The 25704-nt window shown below is 38.3% G+C and overlaps 1 protein-coding gene across 1 annotated transcript in view; it reads right to left on the bottom strand.

Moving 5' to 3' along the window:
• LOC126162654 (zinc finger-containing ubiquitin peptidase 1-like) overlaps positions 1-25704 on the bottom strand; it is a 271194-nt gene that overhangs the window by 221763 nt on the left and 23727 nt on the right. The window contains exon 4 of the mRNA XM_049919292.1: positions 18037-18152. Within this exon, the coding sequence (XP_049775249.1) occupies positions 18037-18152 (116 nt within the window). The remainder of the gene's footprint in view (positions 1-18036; positions 18153-25704) is intronic.

Below are 25704 nucleotides of genomic sequence, written 5' to 3'. Positions count from 1 at the left end.
TATTGGTTATGAACTGTAGATTAAAACTGAAGAAACTGCAAAAAGGTGGGAATTTAAGGAGATGGGACCTAGATAAACTGACTAAACCAGGGGTTGTACAGAGTTTCAGGGAGAGCATAAGGGAACAATTGACAGGAATGGGGGAAAGAAATACAGTAGAAGAAGAATGGGTAGCTTTGAGGGATAAAGTAGTGAAGGCAGCAGAGGATCAAGTAGGTAAAAAGACGAGGGCTAATAGAAATCCTTGGGTAACAGAAGAAATATTGAATTTAATTGATGAAAGGAGAAAATATAAAAATGCAGTAAATGAAGCAGGCAAAAATGAGATCGACAGGAAGTGCAAAATGGCTAAGCAGGCATGGCTAGAGGACAAATGTAAGGATGTAGAGGCTTATCTCACTAGGGGTAAGATAGCGCCTACAGGAAAATTAAAGAGACCTTTGGAGATAAGAGAACCACTTGTATGAACATCAAGAGCTCAGATGGAAACCCAGTTCTAAGCAAAGAAGGGAAAGCAGAAAGGTGGAAGGTGTATATAGAGGGTCTATACAAGGGCGATGTACTTGAGGACAATATTATGGAAATGGAAGAGGATGTAGATGAAGATGAAATGGGAGATACGATACTGCGTGAAGAGTTTGACAGAGCACTGAAAGACCTGAGTCAAAACAAGGCCCCCGGAGTAGACAACATTCCATTAGCACTATTGATAGCCGTGGGAGAGCCAGTCCTGACAAAACTCTACCATCTGGTGAGCAAGATGTACGAGACAGGCGAAATACCCTCAGACTTCAAGAAGAATATAATAATTCCAATCCCAAAGAGAGCAGGAGTTGACAGATGTGAAAATTACCGAACTATCAGTTTAATAAGTCACAGCTGCAAAATACTAATGCGAATTCTTTACAGACGAATGGAAAAACTGATAGAAGCCAACCTCGGGGAAGATGAATTTGGATTCCGTAGAAATGTTGGAACACGTGAGGGAATACTGACCTTACGACTTGTTTTAGAATAAAGATTAAGGAAAGACAAACCTACATTTCTAGCATTTGTAGACTTAGAGAAAGCTTTTGACAATGTTGATTGGAATACTCTCTTTCAAATTCTGAAGGTGACAGGGGTAAAATACAGGGAGCGAAAGGCTATTTACAATTTGTACAGAAAGCAGATGGCAGTTATACGAGTCGAGGGGTATGAAAGGTAAGCAGTCGTTGGGAAGGGAGTGAGAGAGGGTTGTAGCCTATCCCCGATGTTATTCAATCTGTATATTGAGCAAGCAATAAAGGAAACAAAAGAAAAGTTCGGAGTAGGTATTAAAATCCATGGAGAAGAAATAAAAACTTTGAGGTTCGCCGATGACATTGTAATTCTTTCAGAGACAGCAAAGGACTTGGAAGAGCAGTTGAACGGAATGGACAGTGTCTTAAATAGAGGGTACAAGATGATCATCAACAAAAGCAAAACAAGGATAATGGAATGTAATCGAATGAAGTCGGGTGATGCTGAGGGAATTAGATTAGGAAATGAGACACTTAAAGTAGTAAAGGAGTTTTGCTATTTGGGGAGCAAAATAACTGATGATGGTCGAAGTAGAGAGGATATAAAATGTAGACTGGCAATGGGAAGGAAAGCGTTTCTGAAGAAGAAAAATTTGTTAACATCGAGTATAGATTTAAATGTCAGGAAGTCGTTTCTGAAAGTATTTGTATGGAGTGTAGCCATGTATGGAAGTGAAACGTGGACGATAAATAGTTTAGACAAGAAGAGAATAGAAGCTTTCGAAATGTGGTGCTACAGAAGAATGCTGAAGATTAGATGGGTAGATTGGTAGATCACATAACTAATGAGGAGGTATTGAATAGAATTGGGGAGAAGAGGAGCTTGTGGCACAACTTGACTAGAAGAAGGGACCGGTTGGTAGGACATGTTCTGAGACATCGAGGGGTCACCAATTTAGTATTGGAGGGCAGCGTGGATGGTAAAAATCGTAGAGGGAGACCAAGAGATGAATACACTAAGCAGATTCAGAAGGATGTAGGCTGCAGTAGGTACTGGGAGATGAAGAAGCTTGCACAGGATAGAGTAGCATGGAGAGCTGCATCAAACCAGTCTCAGGGCTGAAGACCACAACAACAACAACACATTACGTCATTGCATAAAATGTAAGGTGTGATACTGAGCTGTAGGAAGTCAGTTTATTTTTGTAGTTAAATGTTTTGTTTCTGTGGGATTTTATAGGTTGAAATGGGACTAACTGGGAATAAAAGCAACACAATGGCAGAATCAGGGATGAGAGGTGTGTCAGAACCAGAAGCGGTACAGATTTTGTTGGAAAAGGTAGCACAATTGACAGTGGACAATACGCAGTTGAGAAGTGAATTAACATGTAGGAGTGAGTGGGAAACCGCATCTGATCAGTCATTGTTGCCTAGGGTGCCGCAGCAGGAGACTGATGCAGCTGCCACGAGTTTGTTATTTCGTTTTCTGGCAAGGCATCTTAGGATGTGCGTTCGTTTGTTGAGGACTTGGAAACTTCAGCTGTGATGAATGGTTGGTCTGATGAACAGTTGTTACACGTAGCCAAGATTAGATTAACGGATGAAGCGAAGACATATGTAAAGCGTTCTCAGGCCTTAAGGAAGGCAGGACAGTTTAAGCAGTTGCAGGAGGGGCTTTTATAGAGCTTCAAGAAACAGAATAGTGCTCAGTACTTTAGGGAGAAGTTGAGTACAATGACGAAGAGACAGGGTATAATGGTTCTTTAATTACGTGAGCATTACGGCGCTCCAACCCCAGTTCTCGATACCAGTAATATCCTACTACTTTTCTGCAAAGTAACAGACATATTTTTGTGACAATATTCACATTTGGTTTTATTAATGTATAGGTACTCCGATGTATCAATATATTACAGTGATATGGCTCTTGTGTGTATTCATTTCTGTGAGACTGTCATAATCTTAGACTTACTTGTAACTGTTCTGGTGCGAATGCGCACAGAACAGTCTTTGTTTCACTTTGCAGAAGTTAAGTTATTACTTCGCTTTGTAAAAGAACAGTCAAGTCTTGTGTTTGGTTAAAGTGGAAATTAAATATATGAAGATTGATACAAAACTGTTTTCTTGATGATGTGACAATTAAGAAGAAGTATATGTGAATTTACAAGAAGTTTAATAAAAATGTGGATCGTGAACACCAAGTCAAAAATTATTTCTACATACCATTGTTCTGATCTGGGATTGTTTGATCATTAAGAATTTCCTGAAAAATGCATTTGTTAGGCCTTCAAATATTGCTAAAATATAAATCTGGACCTTCTAGCAGTCAAAGTGGAATCACCCTAGAATCAACAAGATAAGCCATAACAACTTCGACGAAATTTACATGAGAATCCATTCAAGATAAGTACCAAAATTAATGACTTTTTTACAGTGACTTCATTATTTCCATTCTGACGATACGATCCACAGTCAATAACTTTTTTGTTGCCCAATAAAGCAAACATATGCTGCGTGAGCAACATTATTAATCTGATTTGTAACCTATTTTGCAAGTGGTGGTATTGTTAGAAGGGGAAGACGGGAGAGAAATTTGCAGACAGAATAAGAGAAATAAACGAGTATACTTACGAGTTGGGTCAGAGCGAGGAAGTGAATGGTGTTCTGTTGCCGAATGGTGTTCTGTTGCAGGAGGCCAAGCAAAGGGCACTTGATGTATTTTTGAAGGGGTTACCAGCGCATATGGTGCGGAAACTGCATGAAGAGACTCCAAAAGATTTGTATTCGGCAATTCAGCTGGCAATCCAGTGTGAGGAAATATACGTGGCAATGGGCTGTACATGACAGACAAACAGTGTTTACAGCAGGTATAAAATGTTATCAGTGTGGTTGTAAGGGACATGTGCAGAGGCAATGTACCCAGTCACCGAGGAACAGAGGAAGGGGTGGAAATCAGCAGCATAGAGGATGGAGAAGTGGAGTTAGTAAAAGTGGACAATCGTTAAACGGCAGAGGGGGCCCAAGACCCACCTAAGGGAGCTCCTGTTTAATTTCAGTGCTACAAATACGAATGCAGAGGTGGAATGTTCAGTGGTAGGATCCACAGGAACTAAAAAGTTTAAGATTTTGTTGGACACAGGGGTGCAAGTGTCAGTGGATACCAGGAATGTAATGGGACGACGGAAGTTAGAACCACCACGTCATTGGTTGCGTGGAGTGAGGGATAAAGTGGTCACACCTTAGAGATCAGTGACAGTTGACTTTCGCATATGGAAAGTCCAGTTTTATGCATGCTTGAAGGTAGTACTATGGGTAAGTGAGGGCTATGACACGATCCTAGGAGTAGATTTCTTGCATCAACATCATGCCAAAATTGACCTTGGACAACGAACTGTGGAACTTGGTGGAATGTTATTTCAGCTAGGGGAAACTGTTGTCGATGCAGAGCTGTTGCGAGGGGCGTCCAGTGTAATGAACAAACCAACTGAGCTGTGTACATTAGCATTAAGGCTTAATTCGCATGAGTGTGTGTCTAGTGGCACTGGGAAGTCGCTTTGGATAAGTGTAGAGTCAAATCTACCTGTGGGTACGGTATGTATTATTGAACCATTGAAGGATAATGAAGTTTTGGATCCATTAGGTTGTTTTCTGAAACATAGTACTGTACGCATACAAGAAGGAAACGACGGGCGTGTCCCCATGATTGTGGATAATTTTAGCGCTGTAGACGTGAATTTGGGAGAAGTTTTAGTAGCGAATTCGAATTGGGATGTACCAGATGACAAAGACTGGTGTTCGAGAGGTAAGAATAGCGATCAACTAGTAACTGCTGATAGAACTGCATTGCATAACAAAGTTAAGCATTTGAAAGGAGAAGAAGAGCATATGGAAGAATTGTTGTGGGAATTTAAGGATTTGTTTTTTCTGCAGGGGCCGTTACCAGCTACTCCATTAGTTCAAGATAGGATACCAACAGGGAACGAAGCACCTGTTTACCGTAAACCATACAGAATACCGAGGTATTTGCAGCTGATTGTGGAGGATTTCATTGATCAGCAGCTTGCAGATGGTATTATAGAGAATAGCAATAGTTGCTGGGGATGGGGCATTGTCATTGTGCCTAAAAAATCTATGGATGGAACTAAGAAATACGGATTCTGTTGTGACTACCGATACCTTAATAATAAGACAGTAATGGACGCATACCCCATTCCAAACATATCGGAGACTTTGGATCACGTAGGACAGTGCCAGTACTTTTTTACAAAGGGTTTGACAAGTGGTTATCATCAATTAAAGGTGGCTCCAGAGGATCATCCAAAAACTGCTTTCTCTTCTCCTGGAGGCCATTATCAGTATATCAGAATGCCATTCGGTTTGAAAAACACTCCAGCAATGTTTCAGAGGTTGCTAGACAGTGTGTTGATGGGTTTGAAACCACAGCAGTGTCTTGCCTATTTGGATGACATTATAGTGTTTTCAAGTAGTATGGAGCAGCATATACAGCGGTTAAGGGAAGTCTTTATGGGATTAAGAGCAGCTCATTTGACGCTGAGCCTGGAGAAGAGTCATTTTGCATTGCAAGAAGTGAAATATATAGGTCATATCATCAGTAAGGAACAGATCTGAGGTTGGTACAGGCTGTAAGGGATTTTTGGGAGCCGAAAACAGTTAAGGAAGTGCAATCATTTGTCAGAATTTGCAATTTCTATCGAAAGTTCATGAAGGGTTTTACAGATCTGGCACAGCCATTGACGCGATTGTTACGGAAGGGTGTCAAATTTGAGTGGACAGAAGATTGTCAGAAAGCGTTTGACAAACTGAAAGAAATGTTATCATCAGTTCCGGTTCTTGTGTTTCCAGATTTTGAAAAGGAATTTACTCTAGCAGGCGATGCATCAAATCAAGCATTAGGGTGTGTTCTTAATCAGGAAATTGACGGGAAAGAACATCCTGTAGCTTACGCGTCTAGGCAATTGAATGCAGCGAGAGGAATTACTCAACAACAGAGAGGAAGATGCTTAGCGTAATCTATGGATTCACATATTTTAAAAGTTGTTTATATGGGAGAAGATTTCGGGTAGTGACAGATTATGTTGCGTTGAAGTGGTTGTAGGGGTTGAAGGTTCTGTCCACTAGACTCGCTAGGTGGTGCACAAGCCTGGGATGAAGCACGGTAATGCAGATGCACTGAGTAGAAAGGTGGCAAAAGTAGAAGTCATAGGTTATGACTTAGCAATATGGCAAGAATTACAGGACACTGACAAGGATTGTAAATAGTATCGGACACAGCCACAATTTAATATGTACGACGGTCTTCTGTGCAGGGAAACATAGTTAGGGCCAAGGGTAGTCGCGCCAGCGAAGCTAAGAGATGAGGTTTTAACACGATCACGTGTTATCTGGTCATGGTGGGAGTAGAGTGATGAATAGGAAAGTGGTAGAGACGTATTGGTGGAGGGGTAGGAAAGTAGATGTGGATCAGTATGTCAAAAATTGTATACCATGTGCACAGAGAGCAGATTTGAGTCAGAAATGGATACAGCTACAACGACTGCTGGAAGCGACATGTCCATTTTCTATGATGGGAATTGATGTGTTAGGACCTTTCAGTTGAACACCATTGGGGAACAGACTCATTCTGAGAATAATAGACCATTTTTTGAGGTATGTGGAGATGGTAGCTATGCCAAATCAACAGGCAGTAATGGTTGCGCAAGCATTAATAAACAACTTAATTTTGAAGTTTGGTGTACCAGAGACAATAATTACTGACCAAGGGACCAACTTCTTGTCAGATTTAATGAAAGAACTGTGTAAATTGCTGAACGTAAAGAAGTTGAGGATGCACGCGTTGCATCCACAGGCAAACGGAAGGACAGAATGGGTACACAGAACAATCGGGAAGATACTGAGTTTTTATGTGGATTCTCCATCATTGTCAGTGGGACCAGTATTTGAAGCATATTGTATGTGTATACAATGCAAAAATCCATATGAATACCGGTTTGTCTCTGTTTGAGGTAGTGTACGGCCAAAAAGTGCCATCACCATTTGATTTCGTGAAGCTGCAGAAAGGAAGAACCGGTGAATTGTATCTGTTTAAAATCTTCAATGAACTGCATGAAAAAATTACATTCACATGTTAGTGCAAAAATGAAGATTGTCAGCTGAACTACTTGGATTTAACATCAACGATAACTGATGATAGAATATCCTTTAACATTTAGCGGAAAGAAACATACACGGACCACACTGTACCAGCCTCTTCAACGCATCCTGAATCCCATAAAAAAGTCTTTTTTCATTCAGCCATCCATAGAGCTGTTTCCACACCACTGTCAGCCGAAAATCTTGCAACTGAGAAAAATCTGTTAAGAACCAGCACAGATAACAATGAATATAAGCTGACTATAGTAGATAAAATCTTCAGAAATAAGACCAAAGCCAGAATTATTACTCTCAGCACTCCTTTTAATAATGAAGTTTACGAAAAGAAAAAATATTTTTCCATTCCGTATATAGGGCCTGTATTTTACAGGATTCAGCGATTACTCAGGAACAAATATAACTGCAACGTAGCCTTTTCTCCTAACAACAGCTTGCATGGTAACCTTATACATAATCCAAAATCAGAACCGTCTCCCCTCCAGAACTCAAGTATCCATAAAATCAGTTGTGACACATGTAAAGCCTATTACATAGGCCAAACAGGTCATGCTTTCTCTGCAGATACAAGGAGGATCTTTTAGGGAAAAATGGTTCTAACATTCATAACTCAACCTTTGCCGACCACCTGTTGATCACAGACTACAAACATGAAAATTCATGACATCGGAATTTTGCACTGTTAAAGAAAAGGTTTTAGACTAAACATTTTGGAAGAGTTAGAGATCTTCAAACATCTTTCTCTGAATGATGGCCTCATATTAAATGAACAACTGCAGTTGCATAATAAAAAATTTTTCAATGGCTTAAAGCCATTGTCTGATAGGTAATGTTGGTTATCCGCTTCCCTGTTCGGCCCTTAAATACTGTTTTCCTCTCCCTTGCTTTTATGAGTTACATCCTGTGAATTTGTCAATCACTATTATAATAATTTCGTATAGATGTTGTTAAACCTTTGTAAATTCTGCTACTACATGGCACAAGTTGTATCATGTTCACGTTGTCATTTGCTACGGCCCACTTGCGCAGTCGCTATTACTCATTTGTGTCCTATACTCTGTAGTGCCCTTAGCGGCATATTTATACATTGTTTTAAAATTTTGACTATACCTGAAATGCAATTCAGACAATGTCTTTGTTCTTCGAATTCTTTGGCTATTGCAGGGAGTTATATAATAAAACAATAAACAGCCGTCTTTCGTTGCATGCTTTCTACACTAGTAAAGTTACCAATAACGACTGAACGTTACAGTGCAACAATAACTGGAAACTCTCCAAAGCTTCCAGTGATTACAAGTAGCAGCTAAGTGATTCATGATGAACAAGCAGAGCAATTAGGTTCAGATCATACAGGAAAAAGAGTGTACAAACGAAATATAAACAATGATTTAGACACGGTGCTAGAAGAAAACTTACAGGAGGAACCTTAACAGTCAATTTACAAGTCAAATAGGGGTGAAATTAATCAGAAGCAATTACAAGGGATATAAGTATCTCATTCCAGGAGGAGAAACCTCACACAAAACAGAGAACAAATCCCAAGTATTGTAAAACCTTCCAGTTTGTTACAAGAAGGTAAAACACAAGTAGGTGCTATTAAAAAATGCCACTAGAATCTAGAGCAATATCAGGCAACATAAACGTGAAAAGAGTGGAATAAATAAACCTTAAGTTATCAACGTAGAGTTGTGGCAGAAATTTCAAGGCATTCAAATTATTGTGCAGCTTTTTCAATGAAAATTTGAAGGGCTCGGCAGTAGAAAATAGTACGGGACAAATCAGTAGTTCTGAGAAAATGCACCACAGATATTTTAATAAAATCCCATAAATCAGATATCTCAAATATATACAAAATCATGTTTTTTTTGGGTACAGCATTGCTTTATTACACAGCTTCAGTAGTTACATATTTTTAGTATGTAATATCAACTTGAAAAAAAATTTTCAAAATTTCAGGAACATGTACTTAACATTATTTACTCGAAACATTGTTGTCTCAACACACTTTCTTAACATTTTTTACATGAAAACATTATATTCTCAATGGATTTACTTAACATTATTATTTTACTTAAAACATTGTTTTCTCAGTACATGATTGTAGATTGTAGATTGTGGATTGTATTTTATTGGTCCTGTTGTCTACATAGCAGCTTATGCATAAGACATTGGACAAGTCAAGTTATAAATATACAGGCTGAAAGTAATTTCAAGGCATACATATTTAAGCTTACAATAATACACTTTACACACAAGTATTTATATAACACATTTCATAAATTTAAATATTCTTCAATGGAATAAAAGCCGTGATGCTGTAAATATGACTTTAGAGATTTTCCAAATGTATTGACCTCAGTGATAGCTTTTATGTTTTCAGGAAGTTTGTTATAGAGCTTAACTCCCATGTGAAAAGTACCTTTTTGGCACAGTGCTGTGCTGATTTGAGTCATATGTAAGTTCCTGTTTTGTCTGGTAAAGTGCTCATGTGTATCACAGTTTTTTTGTAGCCTCTGGTCCTTGCCTATTACATTTAATTTAAAGAACAAAAGGGTTTCCATAATGTATACACACGGTAATGGGGGAATACCAGATTTCTTAAACAGGGGTTTACAAGAGTCTCTAGGCTTGCACCCAAACAAGATTCTAATGGCCCTTTTTTGTAGTTTAAAAGTGCTATTAGCTATTTTTGAGTTTCCCCAGAAGGTGATCCCATATCTAAGACGAGAATGAAAGTACGCATGATATGCATTCAATACTGTTTTCTCACTACAGCATGATTTTAATGAACAAAGAAGATAACATGTTTTGCTCAGTTCTGCATTGAGACATTCAATATGCTTATTCCATCTGATGTTACTCTGCAGCCAAAGTCCTAAGAATTTGGTTTCAGTACTGTTACCAACTGGTTCGTCATTGATAGAGACTGATGGGATAAACATGTCCTTGTTAGGAACATTGTGGAATTTTAGAGCAACGGTTTTCTTACTGTTTATTACAAGCTGATTACTCTGTGCCCAGCTGCTAAGTTGTTTCGTGACCGTGTTTACTGTCTGCTGTAACTGTTCATCGTCGTCTCCTTTTAGTAGAATCGTGGTGTCATCTGCAAATATGATTGATTTGTGTGCATCAATATTTAAGCTTAGATCATTTATGTACAGAAGAAACAGAAGGGGTCCCAATACGGATCCTTGGGGTACACCACATTTTATTTGTTTATAGTCAGATAAGTGATTAGATACAGTTTTTAGTTCAATATTTGTGTGCTTGATGCACACTGCCTGCATACGATTTGTCAGGAAGGAACTGATCCACTTGTTGGACAGACCTCGAATACCATATCTTTCTAGCTTTGATAGCAGAATTTTATGGTCCACCATGTCAAAAGCTTTTGACAAGTCAATAAAGACTCCTATTGTTTCCTGTTTTTTGTCCATCAGGTTTAGGATGGAATTGATGCACTCATAGACAGCAGTTGTCGTTGACCTCTTATTTCTGAATCCATGTTGTTCATTACATAGGATGCTGTTTTTATTTATAAATTTCATAAGTTTCTCATACATAACTTTTTCCAGTACTTTAGAGATGCAGGAGGAAATTGTGATGGGTCTGTAGTTATTTAAATTGTCTTTATCCTCTTTTTTAAATACAGGAATAACTTTTGATGTTTTTAACACATCAGGGAAAGTGCCTGCCTGAAGTGAGCAGTCGCATAAATGTGTGAGAACTTCAATTAGGTTTGATGCGCTCTTCTTTAACATTGTTGCAGGTATACCATCAATACCTGCCGATTTGGAATTTTTTAGTCCTTTTATTGCTTTAGCTACTTCATCTTGTGAAACAGAACTGATGTACATTGATCCTCTACATGTACTTATTTTATATTCATTTGCCTGGATGCTCTTAAAGTTTGATTGTAACATATTTACAGCAACACCTGTGAAAAAGTTGTTAAATGTGTTAGCTACTTCTAAGGGGTTTGTTACTTTTTTATTTTTATGTGATAGTGTTATATTTTTCCAAGGTTGTCTGTATTCTCCACATTCTTTTTTTATAATCCACATAGCCTTTGATTTATTAGCTGAATTATAAATGATTTCATCATTATGCATTATTTTTGCTGCTTTTATTACTTTTCTTAATATTTTGGAGTATTTTTTATAGTATGCGCGTACTACAGGTGAGGAATTTTTTGAGTTACATATTTCATGAAGTAGTCTTTTCTTCTGGCATGAAACCCTTATTCCCTTTGTGATCCAGCTGTTTGTTCTAGAGTTTCCCTGTATGGTTAATGTTTTCAGTGGGAATGCAAGTTCAAAGAAATGGGTTAATGTATCAACGAAAGTGTCGAATTTTTCATTTATATCGTTCATTTTGTACACTCCTAGCCATTTTTCTTTCTGTAATAAGTTGTTGAAGTAGTTCACATTATGCTGATTATAGCTTCGATATGCTGTTCTAAAAGACATGTTGTTAATAATACTGCCTTGTACTTTTATGCTTAATATTTGAGCAAGATGATCACTAAAACCTGCATTGAAAATTTTTAGTGAGGTGTTGTGTAAACTCTTCTTTACTAGAAACTGATCAAGAGCTGTTTGACAAGTTTCTGATATTCGGGTAGCTGCTTTTACTTCAGCCTTTAAATTGTAGGACGTTGCAAGGTTCAAAATGGTCTCCCTATTTCCACTATTCGTGAGGAAGTCAATATTGAAGTCACCACAGATTATCAATTCACAATCCATTTTATTTACTTTATTTAGCAATGACTCCATTTTGTTTAAGAAAAGTTCAAAATTCCCGGACGGTGATCGGTAAACTGTAGCAATAACCAGGTTGAACTGAGTAATTTTTATAGCTGCAATTTCATAATCCTTTTCGACATTTGCCCTAGTTAAGTCAGGTAGTGTAATAAAATCTACATTATCCTTTGTGTAAATTGCTACCCCACCCTGTTTGCTGTTATTCCTGCAGTAGTAAGCAGCCAAGACAAATTTGTTTATTTTCGTATTCTGGATTAATTCTGGGTTAAGCCAGTGCTCTGAAATGCATAACACTGAGATATCATTAAGTTCATGTGTTAATAGAACGTTAATTTCATCGATCTTATTACGCAGGGATTGCACATTATGGTGATAAATTTTTAGTTCGGGCGTATTCACGATTTGGTAATTGGGAATCATATTTACAGCATCACATACCTCTAGTTTAAATTAGGAACGTCAGCAGCGTTGTATTTTCGTTATTCTTTCTTGTTTATTTTGTTTTCCTCGCTGTTGGAAGGATGTTTAGGAAGCTGATAAATTGTTCTATCCCTTACAAGTCTTTCTTTGATTATTTCACTAACACGATCACAAACAAATCTTTTCCCATCATAGTTCAAATGCATTCCATGCTTCGTGTGCAGATTTCCATGTAGCTTGCTTATATCCAGTACATCGCACTTAGTGTATTGAGAACACAGTTTCCTTATTTTAATGTTTGTTTTCCGAATTTCTTTGTTTACACACGAATTATAAATCAGATCATGCCTATGAGGAAGTGTGGCAACTACTGTGTTTCTGCATTTATTGGCTTGTAAAAAATTCTGTAGCGTTTTCACGCAAACCTCTGCTTCATTTTTTGCCACATCGTTTGAACCCATTATACAGACGATAAAGTCATTTTCTTGCATTAATTTCGTCTGAGAGTTAATGTCTACAACATTTTTACATCCCGCTCCCGGTTTCACTACACTAGTCACTGCTATGTCGCGATTTTTCTCACGGAGCATGCTGGATAGATTCCTGCCATGACTGTCTGTTAGTAATAGTACACTACTCTTTTTCCCTGATGATCTGTGTTTGTTGTTGACATTATTTGAAAAAACGTTATTCATTTTCAGTTCACTGTCTTTTTCAAGTTCACGATCATTTGGAGAGTCGTTATCACAGTCACTTGTTTGCAAAACATGATATTTGTTTTTCTCCGAAAATGTGACATTTTTAGCAGATTTTGTTGTTCTTTTTGTAGTTGGAACACTATTTTTGTACGGCACTTTTACCCACTCGGACGATATATTACTTTTGTCTTGCATCACTTCACTTAGTGTTGGCTTCGATCGCAGATCCCGATTTTCTTTCTTGAGTGAGTCAATATCGCTTCTTAAGGAACTGACTATGAATTGTAAGCTAGCAATTCATTCTTTTAGCGTTGTTATTGCAGTGTTACAATTCTTACAAACACCCTTTTTAACAGCATAACTATAACTATTTCTCAAGTTAGATTCACACACTTCTACACTCGCGGCCATCTTGCAAGTCAATATGATTGTCTATCTTTCTTCTTCATCTTCTTGTTGCTGAAGTGGAGTACCTCCTTCTGCTTGGAGTGAGTTGTACCAATCATGGTATACAGCAGGTATCCATTTTAAGCTTGAGAGAATGTCTCTTAGCTTGTCTCCTTTAATAGGAAGAGGCCCAGAATATTTTGGTTTAAGCTCTGTCACGAAAGAACTGTTAGCAGGTCTTCCATGTTTTGATAAGGCAACAGATTCTAGGCATGCACTGTATGTATCACTAAACACTAATGTTGGGGTGGGACTTCGTAGCTCAGCAGAAAGTAGAAGTTGAACACAATTTCTGATACTGAATTTGATTTGAGTAGTTGATGCATGTGGTTGGTGGAACAGCTGTTTCAGTGCAGAGAAGCTATAGAAAAACTCTTGAGTCGTACAAGCCACCTTGAATGGCTTCTTTCACTGGCATGTTCTAAGAACTTCTTCCCAATGATCAGGTCCATAAACACTTTGATAATGTGAGGTGACATTTTTCTCCTCCCGAGCAAAGTCTCTGTCACTAGGTAACATGCAATGTCCAGCCTGAGCAAAGGTGTGCTTGATGTATCTGAAATGACCAGACTTTAACAGGTATAGCCAAAACACCGCTAAAGTCCAATTCCTGTTTTGTCCGTCACAGTTGTCAGGAAACACAATCAAGTTTTCAGCTTTGGTGTCATTCTTTTCAAAGTAGATCTGTAAACAGCTTGCTATTTCGTCTGGTCCCCTTTTAGCTGTTGCTTCATCCCAGAGAAAAAAAAGTCCTTGGCTAGCTGCACAAGAGTGGACACTGAAATTATAGTACCATATTTTACACTTATAAAACATTGGTCCAGTAGTCAGTTTAGGCGTGGGTAGTGTCTGTTGCAAATCGAACGTGTTTACATGAACATTTTTGTCTCGTTTTGCTACTTTCATTGCTTCACGTATCGCAGATTGCCCAACTTTTCGATGGTGAATCTCCTGCATTATTTGCAATGAATGTATTTCAGCCTCGTTTTTACAGTTCTCAGCATGCTTGATTGCTACATAAATTGAATAACACTGTTGACAAGTGTTCATTTTAGGGCTCTTGAAACTTATATTGAATTCCTTGGTAAATGTTCGTCGAAATTTTCTATAGAAACAGAACTTTTGCTTGCCGCATTTCCTCGACGTACTTCTCATAACAGAACTGCATGGAATATTCAATGCTTGAATACTCTCATGATGAATCTTTTTCTAGTGTAGTGACTCCTATACTATGGAAGTTTGTCAATAAATGCTTTCACATCGTTGATGACATACTTTGAATATTTTCTAGGATGACTGGTATGCTTACTTCTGCCATCAGAAGTAGGTGAAACGGCACCATTTTCAATCGTTTCATGATATTCTCCACACATCCTCTATTTTTCTGAAGTCCATGAATGTTAGGAAATCCAGTTTTGCAAACAATGACATCCTTTCTGGCAGTTTTCACTGCATATGCAACTGTTTGACTGCGTCTAGATATCTGCTGTTTAGTCTTTTTTCGGATAACAGTTTTTGACTGCAAACAACCTTGTGGGTAAGCATTTGAGCATCATAGCAATTCATTTCTCAGCAATTTCGGAATATTGATTGTTTATCTACTTTATTGATAAGCTGGAAACATTTTTAGGGCATTTGCATGGCAGGCCTATCCTTTTTTCTTCAACAACAGCACCTGAACTTTGTATACTGCTTTCTTTCGTTCCTGGTTTTCTTCATTTGATTTTTAGGGCATTTGCATGGCAGGCCTATCCTTTTTTCTTCAACAACAGCACCTGAACTTTGTATACTGCTTTCTTTCGTTCCTGGTTTTCTTCATTTGATTTTGCACACTGCCATTTTTTAGCCTCTTTCATCCTTTCTGTATGCTCAGTTGATCGTTAACCTGTTTAGTGTTTGCTTCATCATTGTCACTACTGCATGTACCTTTGGAGGAACATCTACCTCCAAGAAGCCTCTGAACCTACAAAAACAAATCAAAGTCATAAGATTAACATTCTGCAAAGTTCTAAGAATAATGAAATGCCTAAGACTATACATCCACTGTAGTTTTCATTATGTAACATATACACTGACATTCTCCCACACACCTTCTCTAGAAAAATATCTAGGAAAAGATAAGCATGTGAAATAGAAAAACTACATAATAACAGATCCGTAACTTAATAATGATTCCAGGATGAGATTTTCACTCTGCAGCGGAGTGTGCGCTGATATGAAACTTCCTGGCAGATTAAAACTGTGTGCCCGACCGAGATGAGGTACTGGCAGAAGTAAAGCTGTGAGTACCGGGCGTGAATCGTGATTCGGTAGCTCAGTTGGTAGAGCACTTGCCCGCGAAAGGCAAAGGTCCCGAGTTCGAGTCTCGGTCGGGCACAAAGTTTTAATCTGCCAGGAAGTTTAATAACGATTGCTATTAGAAGGCCAGGTATTAACATATAGCAACATGTACAGATACCATTATACTTAATAGAAAACTGATTTGGATTTCTTCCTATGGCAAGTAAGCAGTGTTAAGGGTGGCCCTTAACATTATGGGCATCACATTGTCAAGTAAATTCATGTAAATAATGTTAAGGGACGCAACTTAACACTGTTTACTTGCAGAAATAAATATTCATATTTACCTGATTATCAACAACTCTGGAGGTGCTTTCATCTTCAGGAACGTATTCAGGGTCTTCATCAGTGTCATAAGTATCCAGGTCATCTCCACACTTGTTCAAAAACTCACTGCAAAGCTCGTTTTTCACACGAATATTGGACACTTCTCTCTCACTTGCCGCCATATTATTTACTTGCACATGAATCAAAAAAGCTGGCAACAGTGAAAACCTGAAAGTTGGCATAGTGGTGCCATCTATTGGTTTTTCGTGGAACTTTTTACTAATATGAATGAAACATGCCATCTCTGACATTCTACAATTAATATATCTGCTTCTTGCAGACTGTCCCTCACCAATGTTTGCTGCCGAGCCCCTCATTTCATACATTGCTCCTACTCATAAACAACCAAATATAGATGTGCTACACATTTGCTCTGAGAAATACTTTGTAGACTACCAACAGACATTAATTTCAAACCCCCTCCCCCAAGATTTCTGAAATTGTTATATCTTTAAAAAAGTGGCAATTCTTGTTGCTACAATGGTGCTTTTAGCAGTCTAGTAGGATTTTATATTGACTTGGTAGGACTATCCTTTATAATATATAATAGTATAACTGTAATAGTAAGTTATTACCTAACATCGTATTACCCAACAGTCCTTATTATGCTATATGGAAACCCATCTACAAAAAAAAAGTAAGCAAATCTATTGTTTCAGGACTTTAAAAAAAATTTACAAAGTTGTCTGCGATACAGTACTGACACATTTTTCACAGCGTAACTTGCTGGCCATCTTTCCATTTGATTTACATAAAGGACTTTCTACAAAGATAACTACATACACTCTCACAAATTAAATCTGGGTAAATCAAGCTGTCAGTGTATTCTGTGACCTTGCGAAGGAATTTGATTCCATGGAACAGAAAATTTTCCTAGAAAAACTAAAATTTTGTTGGTAGTAAATGATGGACATTCATAACAAAGAACAAAATTGCACAATAGAAATATATTTAAACTCAAAATGAGGAGTCACACAAGGTTCAGTATAGGGTCCACTCCTACTCCTACACTGTACTGACTGCTCAAAAGCTGTAATGTTTGCTGATGACATCAGTATATGAAGCAAGGCCCCAAACTTAACCATATCAGACAAAGGCCAGATGAGCTGAAAAGATCTGTAACAGATTCACAGCAAATGTTTCAAATCTTAACTCATGAATAGACATATTTTGAAATTTCAGACAGATGAAAAGAAATTGCTGTTGGCAGCAATAGACATTGATTATCATATGCTAGCTGCTGCAGAAGCAAAAAAGAAGTTTGTTCTAATACAATGGACAGCTTATGTCTATAAACCATTCAGAAACAAACTCAGCATTAACTAGTTTTTTTTTAATTACTAACAACTCATAAACCTATTATCCATTGGAGAAACATAAAACTGCAAATACTTGGTGATTAATACAACAATGAAACAACCACATACAAAATTCTGAGTCATCTGGTTCATTCAAATGTTGGCATTTAGCCTACATTCCTCCACAGACTCTGAATCTCGTTAATCTAGCTGTACACTTTGAAATACACCTCCTACGAACTCGTTTCTGAAGAACCTCTAAAATCAATGTTGACATCTGTGGCTTAAGAACACCAATGAAATCACTTTGTCCAGTTTTACTTTTCTACATAAGATATTTGGAGAGACTATGTATTGATTCATTTAACACTAAAAACTTAATAATAGACTTTCCTCATTTTTCCCACGTGGAATGTTTCCCTCTATTATATAAATATAAAAAAGAAAATTCTACAGAAAAACTATTTTATGTAACAATGAAACTAAAAGTTTATTAAAAGACACACAATACTACAAAACACAATTATTCTGTTAACATGACTGAATATAATATTTAACAGTCTTAAAGCCTCACCCTTAACATTTCAAATTCTCGTTGCTCACGTAATCTGCGAACTTCTCTTTCCCGCTTCTCTATTTCTCGAGCCAACATCCGATCACAGGACATGTCTGGAGTAATAGGTGACAAACCTGGAACATTTTTATCATATATGTTTCAACAAACTTTTAAATCATCTTGAACCTACATAAATATGTGTAATGAATGAGAATTAAATCTGTAGGTTCAAAATTCCATAAAATAAAACAAATAAAATTAAAACGAGATTGTGCAAGCTTTTTACCCCAGTCATTTCCAAACTCTCAGACACAACACTATGTATGGAAAGACAGTAAAAAATTTTCTGGGTTACATTTGGTAGTTTTAAATATGTGGTAAAGATGATTTGCCATATAATCATCACAACTACTATACAGCCTTCACACTTGAGTGTGCTTCTACATCATTAGTAAAGTTTTTAAGGTGTATTTTTAACAATACTTTTCTAATTTAACATTATTTGAATGGTTAATTAGACACATATTTTTCATGGAATATTGCATGTTAAAACTGAAAATGAAATCACTGCTATAGCATGAAACTAGAATAGCTGTATAAAAAGAATCATTCACTTGAGAAAACTATGAAATTAAAAACAGACATAATCTACTGGTTGATCATCACTTACTTTCAGAAGACAAAATTCCAGTACCGCCAATGGACACCATTTTTTAAACAACAAAATAACAACTACAACAATAATAATAATAATAATAAATTAGATATAGGAACTATTTGCTTCTTTCTAAGGGACACGTTCCACAATGTTGGAAAGGAGGAACAGATAGCTAGGAGGCTGAGAATCTGGCCAGCCGCAGACTGCAGTGGGCATGCCAGTAGTAGTAGCATTCTCTGGTAATACACAGGATTTAGTTTAATTTTTGTTCTCTCGCGCTTTTGCAAAGAAGTGTATTGTATCTATGCCCTTTAATGTGTTAACTAAAGTGTAATGACTTGTTCTAAATTTTTGCGCGAATTTTAGGGCAATTTAATTGTGGGAGCTGATTGTCTAATGCAGCTTCATGCCACCATAAGTGCTATTATTGTCAGATTCAGTTTGAATCTTGCAACCTTCAAGTAGAGTATAGTCAGTGTAACTGCAGATGGAGACTGCAGTGGATGTGGCAGGATCAGTAGCATTTTCTGTTCATACAAAGTATTAGGTTTAGTTTTGTCCTCACATTATTCTGCAAAGAAGTGAATATTACTGTGTTGACTAGCGTATAACAACTTAAGTTTTTGTGTAACAATACTGAGTCACAGAAAGAATGACAGAAAGTGAGTAGTTGCGTTTGTGTGTGTGTGTGTGTGTGTGTGTGTGTGTTTGTGTGTGTGTGTGTGTGTGTTTGTGTGTGTGTGTACTTGTCTATTTCCGATGAAGCCCTAGTTGGCCGAAAGCTCACTATCTGACAGTCTTTTTGTTGTGCCTATCTGTGACTCAGAATCTCCACTATATGGTGAGTACCAGCTATCCTTTTCTAATATTGTCACATTCCATCCTTAAATTTCCATTGTTTGCATTTTTATGTACATTTTAGTGCTTTTGAATTGTGTGATCTGACTCTGGACAGTAGTAAAAACTAGAAATAGCTTAGCAGTACAAACAGGATTGCACCCAGTGACTCTTTGGGTTAGTGTAAGATTACTTGTGATATACACAAAAAATTGTTTAAAGATGAAATCATGAATGGATACAGCGGAAACTAGCCACTATCTGCAAGCAACTAAAAGCAGTATTAGCCACTGTTGACAGGCTTCAGGCTGTTGCCTTATTGTGACACACAAGGCTAAAGCTTTTACACCACTGAAGTCTATAGTTTTGCCTTGGATCCCAGATGTCGCACTGCCTTCCAAATCGCACATCTTGACTGGCCAGCACTTATCTGATGGATAAATGGAAAATGGTAGTGTGGTTGTGAATCTATATTGTTCTCTCTACCCTATCCTGAACCATGTTTCTAAATGCCTTCCAAGATTTCCTTTTAGTTTCCTTCAAGACATGTTTCACATAATTCATTCTTTCCTATACTCCACCCCACCTTCTTTCATATGATATGATATCTATCTTTTCCAGGCTTCCTTCTTATACTTCACCACCTGCTTCACTTCCTCATTCTACAAACTTGTTCTTTTCTTCCTTGTATCTATTACTACTGCCACATAGGTCTTCTACCGACAGTAGTAATACTGACTTCAGCCTAATCCACATGAAATACTATCCTCATTTGTTCTATTTTGGAGCCTTGTTGTCACTGACGCCACATACATATTTTTTTTCTTGTTCCTTCTGAAATTTCTTCGCTTTAATTGACTTTAATTTCTTGGTTTTAGATTTAGCTGGTTTCCAGAACTTAAGTGTCCATCCCCATCATCTGCAGCAAATTTGGTCCTCATATAACCTTCACATCAATGATGTCATTCAGTATATGCTGGGTACATAAAAAGTAATTGATAATGATTTTGGCATTTCTACCTTCTGTTTCATAGATAATTTTGCACACTTGTTTTTCAGGGAAAAAGGAGTTACCAAGTAACACTTGATTTTCCATGCAGAATTCTATTAGACACCTGCCACCATCATTTTGGGTTTTCTCTCTGCCATGACTGCCCATATTCCCATGTGTACCTTTTGTCCTGACCTGCTCTACTAACTGAAATTTCATCCAGTTAGTACTGGACAGCCTTTGGCTAGATTTTTGCCCAGAGTCCACCTGTAGTCATGCATAGAAATCTTCTTGACCTAACAATGGAAGATACAGGATGGAAAAATGACAATATTACACAAACAGATTGCTACTCACCATATAGCAGAGATGTTAAGCTGCAGACAGGCACACACAATTACTGTGTCTGGCTGCCAAAGTCTCACCTAGGTAGCCAGAGACAGCAGTCATGCGTGTGTGAGCAGCGTTTGTGTGACTGTGTGTGTGTGTGTGTGTGTGTGTGTGTGTGTGTGTGTGTGTGTGTTTCAGAAGAAGGCCTTGTGGCTGAAAGCTTACATGTTTAGTAGCTACATGGTGAGTAGCAATCTACCTTTTTCGTAATATTGTCATTCTTCTTGATCTAGTATATTAGAATCTTCAGTTGGTGCGTGCACCTGAACGTATGACTCTTCCATTTCCAAGTCAAAATCATCAGCTGTTATTCTTGAACTGACTAGTTCCCATCCAATCACTTTCATTTCAAGCAGCTCCCTGATAATTATACCTACTCCTGCTTTTGCTCAACTACACATTGCAGACCCAGAGTACCTTCAAATATAATAGCCCTCCAGCATTCTTCTCATTCCACTACCTCTGCTTTTCACCTCACATACTCCAAGAATGTCTAGTTTATGGTCCTTCACTCCCTGAAAAAGTACTACCTCTTTACCATTAATCATCTTTATATTCCATGATCCAAATCTTGTCCTTCATTTCAAAACCAGTCGTCATCATACAGATCTCTCTAGTCAGAGGCTAATACTATTTCTCTGAAACACTTTTACCTCCACATTGGTGATTAGCCCATTCTTGAGTAGTTTGTCAGGTCACCTCCTGTGACGAAGTAAGCTGGGATAATTTTAATTACCCTCTTGTTTTGTCATCTGTCTCCTTAAAATTCATTTTTTTCATTTTGACTTAATTGACATTAACATACATGAGTATAAGCTGTATTTTCATAAAACAGAAAGATTGGCCCTCCTTTTTAAATTAAATAACACCAGACCTAATTTTGTGCTTAGTTTTATGTATGTAATTGATTTTCTAATTTATTTTGACTACTCCTAGTTAGTATCTTTCATTATAGGGAGAAATCAGTAATTGTTTCGTAACTTAAATTCTATTGTTGACATATAAACAAATAAAAGTTCTGCAATACTTGTAAACATTTGGAAGACGAAATGCTAGTAATCTTTAAGTATCTATTTAACTCTATTCAAAAACATGGTAGCAAAACCAGCTATTAATGAATTCCAAAGTAATTAACAGTTTTGTCTAAGGTATTGTTTACATAACTATATTTGTTAATATCATAATTTAAACAAATAATTTGGCTTAGCCCATTACAGTACAAGATACTGTTAAAAAGATGGAATTTTTCGATGTATTCAGTTAATTTAATGAGTTACGTTTTAATTGCAATTTCTGTAAATTTAACTTCGAACAATGTGTAGTTTCAGTACCAATTATTGTGATTACATATAAGGGCCCAAATTTTGGTCATGAGACAGTCAGTCCATGGCCAAGTTTCAGATGAGTAACCTGTGCAGGTTGCTTCAATTTAACTACGAAATAAGTGTTAAACAGTTAGGCCATGTGTACAAACAAATGACAGTGTCTGCTCCATATGTACCTGATTATTCTTCAAGAAGTGGGGTCTTTGTGGTTATGTTTTTACTGCTCGTAGATGTTCAACAGGAAACTATTGAAGCAGTATGTGGAGTTTCGCCTACAAACTATTAATGAGGCTTAACGCAAGTTAAACAATAGTGCACTGGCCATATAACTGTATTATTGGGGGGTCGTTAGCAGTGAAATTAAAGTACTGTGAAATGCAACTGTGCATCTGTCGGCTGCGTTATTTAAAGTAGTCAGTGTTGGAATCCACAAACCCCATTTTTCAGTCAGTGTAGCAACGCAGTACACCGACCACCGAGGACAACAATCAACAAACAAGAAACTAAAAAGCAGGAGGGATCGTTTCATGTGGTACCATTGCAGGTGAGGATTATTGTACATAACCACAGTAAAACAAGGACTCGTTAACTTTGAAAACTGAAATCAAGAGCAGTTTACAGTGCAACGGTGCAATCACAAATCAATGCTGGGGTTTCATAACAATGAAGGTGCAACAGTCAGTCAACGAGCAGGTTCTAAGGAAGCAACCACTGAGTACAGGAGCAGCCAGTCAGCACGCAGGTGGACACAGCTGACCGGAGGTAAACAAGATGACTCGCCGAGAGAATTACAATGTGCAGCAGACGATGAACTAAGAGGACAACCACAGCAGTAGCAGCAGCAGCAGCAAGAAGAAGAAAAAGAATGAATGAGGATAAGGTAATCTCATAGCAAAGCAATTTTGTATTAAGTGATACATAATGAGTGACCTTAACGAACAAGACAGTGTTACAGAGGACAAAGCTGTAGAGGTTAAGTTGTTACATGAACAGGAGGATGTAAGTGTGACTGGTTCCGTAGACGGTGACGATTCTAAATCAAACATGAATGTAACTTTAACGGATGGGGACGAAGGTCCTATTATAAAGAGCGAAATGGACAAAAACAGTACTGAATTGTATGAGGTCGTTAAGGTTAAGGAAGAGGAACCTAGCAGCAAAAGTCAGCAAGGGAAAAAGTTCATGGCATACGAAAATTGGGGAGAAATGTTAAGGCAAATTATGAGTAATATCAGCAGCATGAAAGAAGACATTAGTAGTATAATGAAGACATTAGTAGTGTGAAAAAAAGACATTAGCACGGTGGGAAAAAAACTGATAGCATTAGAACTGACATGGTTAGCTCAAAGGGTGAACTGAAGAAAGAAATTAAAAAGGAGATTAAGGTAGTCAGCTCTAATATTTCAGAATTAAATACAAAATTAACTTCGAGTAGTAAATGTGTAGAAGAGAGAGAGAGAGAAACTTTGTGATGACCATAGTAAGAAGGTGGAGGTTTTCAAGAAACAATGTGCTGGAAATAGAGTTAAACTTGAGAACCAAATCGATCACATTAGAAATGATTTAGAGACAGAGGTAAAAACAAAGTGTGCAGTAGTGGTAAAGGAAAAACTGGTAAAAGTAGATCAAAATGTAGATTCAAAATTGAGAGAAATAGAGAAAAAAGTGGAAGATATACCAAATCTAGAGCATAGCATGAGTGAAAGTATGTGTGAGTCTGACTGTAGTCAGATGACAGCAATGACGAATCCAGTAGTGATGAGAATGGAGTATTTGAATCTATAATTAATAACAAAGGCAATGTGTTAAGTACAGAAAGGATTAAAGAGGATTTGTTGTACAAACAAGATCACATGGTAAGTAAAAAGGAAGTGTGTCAACCTGTAAGAACAGCAAGTGTACTAGGTATACATGTTACGTGTTTATTGGAAAGTGGTAGTGATTTGAATGGCATGTCCCAAGCATTTTTTGAACCAATGAAGAACACAGATGGTATCATAGTAATGCATGTTTCTAGAATAAAAATTATTGGTGCTACTGGTAAGCTATCACCGAGTGTGACACGAGAGGTACTATTAAATGTAGAATTGGCAGGACAGCCGTTGAAATACAATTTGTTGGTGATTCAAAATCTCAGCATTGAGGTAACATTTGGAACTAATTCATTGTACAATTAACAAGTAGGGGTTCAACATTCTGTGTTGAACTCATCATGCGGCAATAATGTTCACCCTAGCTGTCTGTCTCATTTTTCATGTTTCCTGAGACAGCCAAACTCTTCCCCTATCCTATCTGTCGTTTATAAGTGAATCAGAACCATTCTATCTTCTACTTTCATTGTACTTTTGTATAGTAGCATACTTTAGTATAGAAATATTTCAGAAAAGTTTTATTCAATGTAATATATATATATATACACTCCTGGAAATGGAAAAAAGAACACATTGACACCGGTGTGTCAGACCCACCATACTTGCTCCGGACACTGCGAGAGGGCTGTACAAGCAATGATCACACGCACGGCACAGCGGACACACCAGGAACCGCGGTGTTGGCCGTCGAATGGCGCTAGCTGCGCAGCATTTGTGCACCGCCGCCATCAGTGTCAGCCAGTTTGCCGTGGCACACGGAGCTCCATCGCAGTCTTTAACACTGGTAGCATGCCGCGACAGCGTGGACGTGAACCGTATGTGCAGTTGACGGACTTTGAGCGAGGGCGTATAGTGGGCATGCGGGAGGCCGGGTGGACGTACCGCCGAATTGCTCAACACGTGGGGCGTGAGGTCTCCACAGTACATCGATGTTGTCGCCAGTGGTCGGCGGAAGGTGCACGTGCCCGTCGACCTGGGACCGGACCGCAGCGACGCACGGATGCACGCCAAGACCGTAGGATCCTACGCAGTGCCGTAGGGGACCGCACCGCCACTTCCCAGCAAATTAGGGACACTGTTGCTCCTGGGGTATCAGCGAGGACCATTCGCAACCGTCTCCATGAAGCTGGGCTACGGTCCTGCACACCGTTAGGCCGTCTTCCGCTCACGCCCCAACAACGTGCAGCCCGCCTCCAGTGGTGTCGCGACAGGCGTGAATGGAGGGACGAATGGAGACGTGTCGTCTTCAGCGATGAGAGTCGCTTCTGCCTTGGTGCCAATGATGGTCGTATGCGTGTTTGGCGCCGTGCAGGTGAGCGCCACAATCACGACTGCATACGACCGAGGCACACAGGGCCAACACCCGGCATCATGGTGTGGGGAGCGATCTCCTACACTGGCCGTACACCACTGGTGATCGTCGAGGGGACACTGAATAGTGCACGGTACATCCAAACCGTCATCGAACCCATCGTTCTACCATTCCTAGACCGGCAAGGGAACTTGCTGTTCCAACAGGACAATGCACGTCCGCATGTATCCCGTGCCACCCAACGTGCTCTAGAAGGTGTAAGTCAACTACCCTGGCCAGCAAGATCTCCGGATCTGTCCCCC

Source organism: Schistocerca cancellata, chromosome 2 (genome assembly GCF_023864275.1).
Source record: "Schistocerca cancellata isolate TAMUIC-IGC-003103 chromosome 2, iqSchCanc2.1, whole genome shotgun sequence".
NCBI lineage: Eukaryota > Metazoa > Arthropoda > Insecta > Orthoptera > Acrididae > Schistocerca > Schistocerca cancellata.
This window is presented reverse-complemented; position numbering and strand designations above follow the sequence as displayed.